Below are 12,300 nucleotides of genomic sequence, written 5' to 3'. Positions count from 1 at the left end.
CACAAATGTCTGACTCCCCTCCCCCCTAGGTGCTTGACATCATTTATGGACGGCCCTCAACACCGATGACGATTCTCTGAATGATAACCTGCTGTATGTTGTCGATGAGTATGCCAAAATTGAGAGTGAACGCCTTTTTTACATTCAACTGAATCAAAAACGCCTGCGTGTAGAACAGTATGCTCATCTCAGGGACGCTATCAATGCTGAGGGAGATGCAAACGCTCAGAATGTGGGGAGATGAGTTATTTTGCATTCATCCTTCACAGAGTTAGCCTGATAACTTTAATCTGCATTGTCTTATGGTTGTTATTGTTTGACTTGCATCCAAATGGATTTTTGCACACAGCGTTGAAGTACGGTGTTTTTGTGGAAGACTTTGCTGTTTTTTCCAGGATTTTTATGTTGCGTGTAGTCACTTTAAGATGTTTCTTGTTCACGTGTATTTTGTGTTGTGGTTGCACCCGAGTCAAGAGCCGCATGGCTCACAGGGTTAGACCTAATAAATGAAAATGAAACTGAAAACTTATGTTTCAGCAGAACCAATGTTTACGAATGACTGTAAACTTATATTATTCCCTTAACTTCAAAGGCCCGGGGTGACGTATGTTGAGTCTGCTTGGTTGCTTCCGATTTACAAGCCATTAAAACAAATACCACTGGCGGCTCATTAACGTAATTTACCCATTAATCCTGTCCATTTCATTCATTATGTCCGGTTCAGCGGCCACGCCCAATAACTCCATATTTGGGCACGCCTCGTTAACATAATCTCTTCATACACATCCGTGTTAACTTGTGGGGAGGCGGTGTGGGTGCTAGTGACGTCATGTCATTTCTCCCGCTGCGTGCTTCCGTGTGACGTCACGAGATTCCCAGGAGCTGCTTCTGTGCGCGCAACTCTCGGATCGGAGGTGAGAAGTTCACATCGTGATGTTGGTTGTTGTTGTTTACCCAGGTACAGCCTCGCTTCTTCCCTCTCTCTCTCTCTCGTAGCGATAGCAATTGAGTAGCGGCAAGTATGGAATCGATGTCCAGGTTGGAAGGTTACTACGTGGGGCCGAGCCATGCAGGCCTTGTCTCCTTCCCTTCCCTTGCCTGACTGACTTTGCTTTGATTCTCTTAAGTTTAATGTGTCTTCACCTGGCTGACTACTTCACCTCTCAGAGTCTCCATACTCTAGTTCAGGATCATCGAGTTTTTGTTTTGCATTCGCGTATTCCCGATTGAGTAATCTGCAGGCCACTTTTCAACACTGGAATATTTGGACGAAACCAGCCCAGACGTTTACTTTTAGTCTGAATGAGACATCAAAGCACAACACAATTACACTCGCCCACCCACACGCTCACCCACACGCTCCCACTCATACACTTACACACTCACCCACTGTCAGCGAGCATCTATGAAGGCCGGCACGGCACACGAAGTGGTAGGTGACCAGCACCACGCCCGGACTGCCTTTGTCTCCCGAGTGGCGATGTTTACACACCGCAGAAGGTACTCATTGGAGGCTGAGTTGACCTAGGGGAGGCTTAGGACCAGTTCAGATATGTCACTAGTGTTGGCTTTGAGGGGAAATCGAACCCGGGTCGCCGGTTTATAGCACAGCGGGATAACCGATACACTACCGCCCACCCACACACACACAAAGACAACGTTTAAATAGGTGAGTTTTCAAGACGGACTTAATTATATCTATCGACTCTGTCTTACTAATCAGGGTGACCGCTTCATTTGACCAGAGTGGTGAACCTGGAATGCTGGATTGGTGACGTTTGCACGGCAGTGGGTTCAGCCTGCTTGGACAGTGCGTGGGCAAAACCTGCCCTGTCACTGAGAGAGGAGGCAGACTGACCAGTGGCTTCCAAGTCGGTGTGAGTGCCCTTGCCCTTTACACCCAAAGCTCGCTTAGCGCTCCTCCAGATGCTTTGTTCCTGGAGAATTGAGCGCCAATCGATCAGCGCTACAAGGGGTCATCATGAACCCATTGTATACTATATAGCGATGCGTTCCTGACAATGTTATATCTTTAGTCTGAATAATATATGGGGGCTTTATTTGGGTATCGGTAATAGAGCTAATAATACAGATGCTGAACATTTAATAAAAATAATGATTTATAACATCGGTATTATGTACTCTACTTACGAGTGCATTCTACTTTACTCATCCTACAAGGTAGTGGGGGGAGACAAGGTTGAAGGAGCTGCTGCGCTTCCAGTCTGGGTCATTCTCAGAGAAAGGCTCCAGGACCTCCCTGATCTTAGTGAAGCCCTCAATCTAAATTTGTGTGGCTAGGTTTTCTTAGGTGGAGCCTGCGACACTATTCTGGTCGTTTGAGTTCTCAACTGGCTAAACGAGTCATATTTTTTAAACAATCATGACCACGAATTGTGATCATTAAATCGCGGGGGTGGGGACTGGTTGGCTTAGAGCATGCGTCGCTCTCATTGGCTGAGTGAAGATTGGGCCGGGTACGTTTGCTTGGCTAAGCGCTGCTGCGTGTTCTCACTCGTGAGCACTTTGTAAACTTAAAAAAAATTACGAAATGAAATATCCAGGACAAAGAGCACTGGAACAAATCGGCACTCTAAGGGTCGCACTAAGCGAGGTCTGCCTGAAAATTGTGTAATATGTATGTATTTGCAGAATCAATCACATGGAGAAGAGAGGCTTGGCAAAAGCTGGAAGGAAAAGGCACCAATGCATCCAGTGTCCATACAGCACCGATCAGATGGGTAACTTGAAGAGACATCAGAGAAAACACACAGGCGAGAAGTCCTTCAAGTGCAGTGTATGTGGTAAGGCATTTGCTCAACCATTAACTCTTCATATTCATCAGAGAACACACACCGGTGAGAAGCCCTTCAAGTGCACTGTGTGTGGGAAGTCATTTGCTCGTTCAGATAATCTTCGTATTCATCAGAGAACACACACCAGTGAGAAGCCCTTCAAGTGCAGTGTATGTGGTAAGGCATTTGCAGAGTCAGTATATCTTAAGAAACATAATAGAACACACACGGGCGAGAAGCCCTTCAAGTGCACTGTGTGTGGCAAGACATTTGCTCGTTCAGAAAATCTTCGTATTCATCAGAAAACACACACCGGTGAGAAGCCCTTCAAGTGCAGTGTATGTGGTAAGGCATTTTCAGAGTCAGCATATCTTAAGAAACATAATAGAACACACACGGGCAAGAAGCCCTTCAAGTGCACTGTGTGTGGGAAGGCATTTGCTCAACCATTAACTCTTCATATTCATCAGAGAACACACACCAGTGAGAAGCCCTTCAAGTGCAGTGTATGTGGTAAGGCATTTGCAGAGTCAGCATATCTTAAGAAACATACTAGAACACACACTGGCGAGAAGTCCTTCAAGTGCAGTGTATGTGGTAAGGCATTTGCAGATTCAGCATATCTTAAGAAACATACTAGAACACACACTGGCGAGAAGCCCTTCAAGTGCACTGTGTGTGGCAAGACATTTGTTCTTTCAGAAACTCTTCAAGTTCATCAGAGATTACACACTGGTGAGAAGCCCTTCAAGTGCAGTGTATGTGGTAAGGCATTTGCAGAGTCAGCATATCTTAAGAAACATACTAGAACACACACTGGCGAGAAGTCCTTCAAGTGCAGTGTATGTGGTAAGGCATTTGCAGAGTCAGCATATCTTAAGAAACATACTAGAACACACACTGGCGAGAAGCCCTTCAAGTGCACTGTGTGTGGGAAGGCATTTGCTCAACCATTAACTCTTCATATTCATCAGAGAACACACACCGGTGAGAAGCCCTTCAAGTGCACTGTGTGTGGGAAGTCATTTGCTCGTTCAGATAATCTTCGTATTCATCAGAGAACACACACCAGTGAGAAGCCCTTCAAGTGCAGTGTATGTGGTAAGGCATTTGCAGAGTCAGTATATCTTAAGAAACATAATAGAACACACACGGGCGAGAAGCCCTTCAAGTGCACTGTGTGTGGCAAGACATTTGCTCGTTCAGAAAATCTTCGTAATCATCAGAAAACACACACCAGTGAGAAGCCCTTCAAGTGCACTGTGTATGGGAAGGAGTTTACATTATCAGGAAACCTAAAGAGGCATGAGAAGATCCACAAGGTGAAAGTGAAATCGACTTGTGAAAGTCAACATGCTGCAATGAGCCCATCTCTCATGAAACGAGAATCAGAAGAAAATTCCAACTTGGCAACAGTGAAATTTGAAGAAGTTAAATGTGAAGAAGTGACGGTGAAATGTGAAGATCAAGATAAGACTCCAGTACCCAATCTGCAAGTGGATGGAGGCAGCGTGAAGCAGGAGGAGCATTCCGATTCTGAGGGAGAGCGAGGAAATCCCCAGCAGTTTGTGGATGTGGAGGTGTGGGTAGAGTTTTTGGACAAAGCTGAGTAGGAGGGGCCAGAATGTGTGAAATGGCACCTTGGAAGATGTGTAACCTGGAGTTTGAGACGATTTTCCATAGCATTCACTTTATTCACAGGCTTCTGTCATTTCAAGAATGCATAGGGGTTTGGGTGTCATCCAGGCAGAGATGGGCTTTCTGTACATATGAAGTTATTAAGTGTCGAAGTGAAATAGTCGATATGCAAAGCATTGTGCTGCCTTATAAAACACGAATTAGGAATGTATTTTGATGGTTACGTATTAAATTAATAAGTATGAATTATAACTATTGGGCATTACTATCAAAGTTGCTGTCAGGTGTGGCCGTGCTTTTCTGCATGCTCCCAATCTGTTTTTATGATTGGTTTTTTAAATGCCCTTTTATAAAAAAAAAAAGGTAAGCATATTAGTATTATTAACATTTGGCTTAATACCCTAAATATATTTGTTCATAGTATCAAAATAATTTAATGTCAGGCCTACTTTCTGCACTTGTTTTGCTTTTAATCCGTTTAGGTTTCATTTAATTGGGCTTTGCCTGATGTTACTTTTTTATGGTAACAGCAGAGGTATGCAAGTGTACTATACATCCCACCTTGCAGAGTGTAGTGGTTTATAGTACAGTGTAGTGTCACGTGTGCAGTGCATAGTGAATAGTTCGTGGTAAATGTGATGTGTGGTGAAATGTGTGTATGTATGGTGAAGTATATTGTATACAGTGCATAGTGTAAGAAGCTGGCTTAGGCTTTTCACGTGACGAATCGAACGCAATGTATCATTGCACTCCGTCGCGAGTTGCAGTCTAAAAGTGTCAAATGAGAGTAAAGTTCTGCATCTTGACGCTGCATGCCACTTGCAGTGAGGCGTGTTGTGCTCCACGCAGTTGCTGTAGCTGGTGTGAGCTTACCTGTGAATCGCACGTGTAATTGTGCACTTTGCAATGTTGCTGTAATTGCTACTTAGAGCCAGGTGCTGGTGTTTTTTTTTTATATGTGTCTAACAACATAAATGGGCCGTTCTATGGCGACAGTGCGTGTACTATACACAAGGGCTCATTAGAGGGCAGATTTCGTATGTCACGGAGGTCGGCTCAGGATATGACAGTCTGGGTGAACCCACGAATGCACGTGACCGGATGAGGGATCACGGGGGCCCCCAGTAGGGGCCACGTGATGTGAACCCAGATTTTTCGCGAAGGATCGAGAAGGGGGCGTTACCAGAGGCGGAGCCAGGTCACGCCGCAGGAAATATAAGCTGAGCCCCGAGAGGGAGCGTGGCTGTTCAACCCGGGAAGAAGTTGTCTTCCCCGAGCTTCGCTCTTTAGTATGCGATGACACGACGGCGTGTCGGAAGTTCTAGTTCACCCGTATAGGGAATCCTTTCAAGTGGTTTGGAACGGTGACCACCACATTACGTAGTTAACCTGTAATGTAAATAGTCGCTCGGAATGGTCATAGTTTACTTTGGAACGTTGAGTAGTGTTGGTTGTGTTAGAGAATAAACGTGTTGCCTCCCAGTCTTGGTCTGCGCCTGATTAGAAACCACTACAACTGGTGTCGGAATGTGAGAATCTTACTAGATGCTATCCTTGGGCATAAATGTGTTTACAAGGCGATGACAGCTTACCAAGATGTCACAGAAGACGAAGAAGATGGGTTGATTCCACAAACAACCCCGGGTGAAATAATCCTGGAGGAAACGTTCGCTGAAGCCCAGTTGTTGGAACTACGGGAGGAGCCCAACCTCGCTGCGCCGCCGTCGCCCAACAAGCTGCGCCGATCGCGGGGCGCCCGCCTCGTTGACTTGTTGACTGCCGCTGCCGTGTTGGCAGCCGAAATGGGGCTGGAACAGCTGCTGGAAAGGGCCGGCGGGCCAGCGCTGCGGGGAGACGACCAAGATGACGCGTATCCCACGCTCGCAGCCGCCATTGTAGAGATGCGGGGGTGAAAGCGGGGTCGCCGTCTAGGCGTGCAGCCGCCATTTCACCGGACCTGCTGGAGGTGGCGAGTCCGCAGCCAGCACATGTGGATGCCACAGTGACGACAGCGCGAGACGACGGGGTTCGTCCAACGAATCTCGCCACAACTACACGCGAAGGTGCCAGTTTTGAATTAGACCATTACCTGCATCAAGGAATTCCCCTGTGTCAGGGGGGGATTGGGCGGCATTCTGTCGCTGTTTTACGGCTACCTGCGAGCTAGCAGGGTGGCCAGATGCCGAGGCGTTATGAGCATTGCCGACTACCCTCGACGAAGACGCTTTGGGTGCTTTCTACGCCATCCCGCCGAAAGATCGTGAGATGCTCCAGCAGGCACTTGCGCAGATGGCGGGTATTTTCGACCCTCCATCTAACATACGGCATAAGTTTTCTGCGCGACGGCGGGGGGAGGCCGAGATGCCCCCTCACCTTCCGCAGCGTGCCCTGGCGCAAGCTGCCTACTTGAGAATGGATGAGGACGGCTTGGATTCCTTGGTCCTCGAGCGGTTGTCGGGGCTTCCGCGGGACCTCAAGGTCCACAGGCGAGTCGCGGCGCACCACACACCCGGCACTTACATCTATTTCACCCATTTTACGGGTCGCGGACAGTGTAAACCATGTTGTAGGGAACGACGGGTGGCCGCGGGGGAATATCCAGTGGTAAGCACTGGGTCACCGTATGATCGCCGCAGGAGAGGCTTCGTTGGTTGTTGGCATGGTTCAAGGTGTGGAGGTGCGGATATTTATTGATACGGGTGCGTCTGCGACCATGATTTCGGAATTGATTTTTAATATCTTCCCACCCTCTTCGTGTTTTCTGCGTCCCATTGCGGTACCGTGTTTTGCGGCAAACGGGGGGTCTCTGGGCATTATCGGTCAGGTTTTGGCGGACGTATGTATTGGTGACATCCGCTTGACAAGGCCCATATTCATCTCTAGACCTCTTGCTGTACCGTGCCTTTTGGGCACGGATTTCTTGGGTAAGAATCCTTTAAAAATGCTCATTGATCAGAGCTATATTGAGGTACCATCAAGCCGGTGGATGGCGTTTCTGTCCTCCCCTACGCAGTTTGTCTCGGGTTATGCCACCGTCCAAGCCCTAGTGACGAGAACTGTTAAAATTCCCCCCGGGGCCCAAATGTTAGTCCCCCTGCAACTGCGTAAGCAGCTGGGGCGGGAGGCGACCACTGACGGAATGTTATTAGTCTCCTCTAATAAGCTGTACCGTCGGTTGACTTTGGTGGGAGTGCAGACCTTGGTCGTGAGGGACCAAGAGCCTTTCATTCAGGTTCTAAACGCTGGCATAGAAACTTCCATTATCCAGGCGAGCACGGTTCTTGCGCATGCATCACCCATGAGTTGTGGTGTTAGGGAGGTGAATGCGGCGCGAGTGGCAGCGGCCGTTGTACAGAGAGGAGGGCGTGATGACTCATGGCTCGACGCGCTTTGTTCCGAGAGCCCCGAGTTATCGAATGACCAGCGAGGCAGGCTCCGTGCGCTTCTTAGAATTTTCGGACATTTTTAGCAAAGGGAAGTATGACATCAGTCGCACATCCCTCTTGCAGCTTCATATTGATACGGGGAGCGCTGCCCCCATTCGCCAAAACCCCTACAGGTTAAGCCCCAAGGAGGAAGATCATGTGCGGGTCGCAGTCGACAAGATGTTGGCAGCGGACATTATCTCCCCATCGAATAGTCGGTGGGGTACCCCCATAGTGCTTGTGAAGAAACAGGATGGAAGTTTAGTGTACCAAGCTTAAAGTGTCAGTTGCCTCTGCGCACCCGCTCCCGAGGATGGATGATTCCTTGGATGCTCTTTCTGGGGCGTGTTCTTTTTTCACTCTCGATTTGTTGTCTGGATTTTGGTAGCTGCCATTGGGTGCTGATTGTCGGGCCTGCCTGCTGAACTTGTTTTAATATCTTTGCGTCTGATATTATTGATCTTAACTGGACATTATTTTATTCATTTTACACCTGCTGGTTGTACAAATACACATTACATGAAGTGCAATGTAAAGTATGGAGAACACAAGACCAGGGAAGTGCACAAACAAGTCCAGAGCCCAAATAGGAAGTGGCAACCAAGGTAAACGGCGAAAAAGAGATGGACATAGTATTGCAGTGATTTGCATAAGGATTTGGATCAAGAAAATAATGAGCTGCTGGATGAACTCGAAAAATATCCCCACCACCAAGGGATGATGCTCCCTGGATCTGCCTGAGCTGCACCTTAACTCAAACCCAGTTAATCTCATCTCTCGATTGGTGCTTCAGTATTAACCACCACACCTGCCCATCTTGGCTTGTGATAAGTTTGCTGTGCTCTACAACCAGCTTGTCTAAGTTAAGCTCATCTCATCACCTAATTAGCATGACAGGATTACCACCTAAATTTCGATTTAAAGCTTTCGTGACTGCAGGGATAAAACATAATAAAACAATTCTCACGACGTTTCGGCTACAACGCAAGCAGCCGTCTTCAGGTGAAGACGGCTGCTGAGAATTGTTTCATTTTTTATTATTTTATTACTTCCCTTCTACGTGACTTTACCGAAAGAACCAAGAAGAGGATTACCACCTGTATGTTCTGGCTCATGACTAGCCCGCACCCAGCTTGCCCTAGCTGAAGCTCCGCGTATTTCCTCGTCCAATTGATGCGGCAGTATTACTTTTACTGCCTGTCCAACTGGCCACTGCTACCTGCCCATCTCGTCCCATCACGTGCCCACTGTGGTTTGTGCCCAGTCCATCCAGACGCTGTTTCTCATCATCTGGGCTTCTGGTGTATGAACCTGGTTAAGGCATCGCAACTCAAGCAAATAGCGGTTTACACCCCTTCACCACGTATACTTCAGTGTCTGGAGTCTTGCCTCTGGTGATTTAGTTCATGACCAAGTCACCACTGGAGCCGAGTGGACTTGCCGATGACTGGTTCAAGGTGTCAAGATGGGCTCCTATGGAGGAGGTTCATGAAGGACGCTCCTTGACACTTAAGAGGCAGTTGCCCCCCAGCAACAAATGGCAGGGAAGCAACGCTCACAATAACAAGCGGAGAGCAGGGCAGATAAAACGCAGCGATGTGGCAAAGTGGGGAGCAAAGGTGGTGAGTCTGCCAGTCATCTCAGTCAATCCATGACACCTGGGTCTGTTCCGTGATCTTCCAGAGGGCCTTTGACATTTCACGTGGCCTTAAAAGTGCACTAGCATGGTACATAAACTGGAGAAATCCCATGTGTAGCCGGCCCACCTATCCTCCTCCCGTGAATCGTAATGAGGGGATAGGTCGGCCAAATAAACAAGAACAATAAAGCTCAGAGAGGTTGAGCAAATACTCTGCATTGTTTTCTGTCCTCCTGAGAAGTGGACGACTTCACTACAGATGGGCACCAGAGGTTTGTGAAACGGAAATACTTGATTTCAAATTGTTCTTCCAAGGAGCATTTGCATATCTGCAATCATGACTAAACATATCCCTATCACCTTCCACGTCACACAACACCTCAGAGCAGCTCCTCAGCACGGAATCTACCGCAAATATAAAATATAACTGCCGCTTTTCAAATCTAAGAACATTTAACATCTTATTTAACAATACAAATGTAAATATTCCACAAACATATGCCTAAAATATCTGTAGTGCCTCCTAAATGTGCTACATTCCAAGATAATATTGCATTAACGAATGGATACGTACTTATATTCTGAATAATAAAGCAATAACACGTTAAATTATAGTAACATGTAAATTTGGTATATTTAACTGACAATAACCACTAAAGCCTTTTTAATTGAGACTAGAACCACTGCCAAAACACCTATTCTGCTCGCCCCATTAACTCAATGTCAGGCTAACTCCGTATGCTGACAATTGTGCATTTTACATGCACAAATGTGGCTGTTGCCTGATGAAGCTAGTTGTAATTACTGGCAAAACATCGTACTCAGATAGTAAATGATCTGGCTTGGCTCTCCAACACTTTGCTGTACGAGTAACAAATTGGCATGTTCTGTTTACGTGACAAACCTTACTAATTGGCTGCATGGGATGGTGGCTGGTTTAACCCAAAAAAAACCTGTATTATGGATATTGGTTGCGAAAGGCTACATGTTAAACTCGGCAGTATCTGCACAGATTGGGGGGGGGAGGGCGGGGGAGAAGAAGAGGACATCAGAGCAATGGGCGAGATGCCAAGCACCGAGAAGCCCTTCGTAGTTGCTAGAGTAAGGCGGCCTTAGGTCGGCAAAATTCTAGTATTAAACTTCCCGCGAAAAAACGGCAAACAATTTAACTGGAAATAAGCGAATGTATCATACCTGTAATCATTACCAGAAAAACATATCACCCTACACTTCACACAGTACCTCTTGATGGGATTTAGCACCAGTGTTTATTTGCTAGACCAAATTATAACCAATTTTTATGTTGAAATATAAAAAAATACTTTAATAATATCAACGTCTTAATTGTGAATATATTCACCTCCAATAACTCATTCAACAGTCAAGCATTACCTAGTCCATGGCTTTCGATTAACATTGAAATAATATTAATTTAAGTTATATTTGATTTTCTATTTGAATAATGGAATATCTCACCAGTGCACCTCAAATTTGAAATGAGGGTGTTCCCTGTACTTTGAATAGTCTACACACTTGTAGGGGTGATTGTCACTCACCATTCAACAGCCTGTAGTTCCACTTACCGTCAACAGAGTGCAAAGGCGTTACCTCGCTTACGGCACATGCCATGGGCCAGAGAGGCCAACGGTGGATCCCAGTAAACGAATCCTGGGACACATTCCCCGGGCCCCCGGGTGGGGGGGGGAACCGGGGGAATGATGTCACCTTAGAGTGTTCCTGAAGGAAGGTGTGGCCAGGGCGGAGCCAGCAACGAACGGGTATATAAGCCAGAGCTCAGTTATCTACACACCAAAGACATAAGACTGGGCTGGAGAATAGGACCCTGGACCCCAAGCTCTACAGTCCTTCTAAGGGCTGGAGCTCAGTGAGGCCAGTGGTCAGGACCCACGGACCAAGAGGTCGGGGTCAGTTAAGCCTCCCCTAGGTCCCAGCTGGAGGACGATAGGGAACGGGTGACCAGAGTTACAGTGAGGGAAAAAAGTAGTTGATCCACTGCTGATTTTGTACGTTCGCCCATCTGACAAAGAAATGACCAGTCTATAAATTTAATGGTAGGTTTATTTGAACAGTGAGAGACAGAATAACAACAAAAAAATCCAGAAAAACGCATATCAAAAATGTTATAAATTGATTTGCCTTTTAATGAGGGAAATAAGTATTTGACCGCCTCTCAATCAGAAAGATTCTGGCTCCCAGGTGTCTTTTATACAGGCAACGAGCTGAGATTAGGAGCACACTCTTAAAGGGAGTGCTCCTAATCTCAGCTTGTTACTTGTATAAAAGACACCTGTTCAAAGAAGCAATCAATCAGATTCCAAACTCTCCACCATGGCCAAGACCAAAGAGCTCTCCAAGGATGTCAGGGACAAGATTTTAGACCTGCACAAGGCTGGAATGGGCTACAAGACAATCGACAAGCAGCTTGGTGAGGTGACATTAGTTGGTGCCATTATTCGCAAATGGAAGAAACACAAAAGAACTGTCAATCTCCCTCGGCCTGGGGCTCCATGCAAGATCTCACCTCGTGGAGTTGCAATGATCATGAGAACGGTGAGGAATCAGCCCAGAACTACACGGGAGGATCTTGTCAATGATCTCAAGGCAGCTGGGACCATAGTCACCAAAAAAACAGTTGGTAACACACTACGCCATGAAGGACTGAAATCCTGCAGCGCCCGCAAGGTCCCCCTGCTCAAGAAAGCACATATACATGCCCGTCTGAAGTTTGCCAATGAACATCTGAATGATTCAGAGGACAACTGGGTGAAAGTGTTGTGGTCAG

The 12,300-nt window shown here is 46.8% G+C and overlaps 1 protein-coding gene across 4 annotated transcripts in view; it reads left to right on the top strand.

Moving 5' to 3' along the window:
- The first annotated feature begins 866 nt into the window (after positions 1-866).
- LOC144953449 (uncharacterized) overlaps positions 867-12,300 on the top strand; it is a 16,151-nt gene continuing 4,717 nt past the window's right edge. Inside the window, exons 1-3 of one of the 4 annotated variants that reach the window (XM_078884027.1) lie at positions 867-914; positions 1,746-1,877; positions 2,653-9,858. In XM_078884027.1, coding sequence (XP_078740153.1) covers positions 2,663-4,408 — 1,746 coding nt within the window. In that variant the 5' untranslated portion in view covers positions 867-914; positions 1,746-1,877; positions 2,653-2,662 and the 3' untranslated portion in view covers positions 4,409-9,858. Of the gene's footprint in view, positions 915-1,745; positions 1,878-2,652; positions 9,859-12,300 lie in introns of those variants that run through there. The other 3 variants (XR_013640815.1, XM_078884028.1, XM_078884030.1) reach the window with 3 other exon arrangements.

The sequence above is a fragment of the Lampetra fluviatilis genome, chromosome 76 (assembly GCF_964198595.1).
Source record: "Lampetra fluviatilis chromosome 76, kcLamFluv1.1, whole genome shotgun sequence".
Lineage (NCBI taxonomy): Eukaryota > Metazoa > Chordata > Hyperoartia > Petromyzontiformes > Petromyzontidae > Lampetra > Lampetra fluviatilis.
Note: the sequence above shows the minus strand (reverse complement) of the source record. Positions and strands in the feature narration are given on the sequence as shown.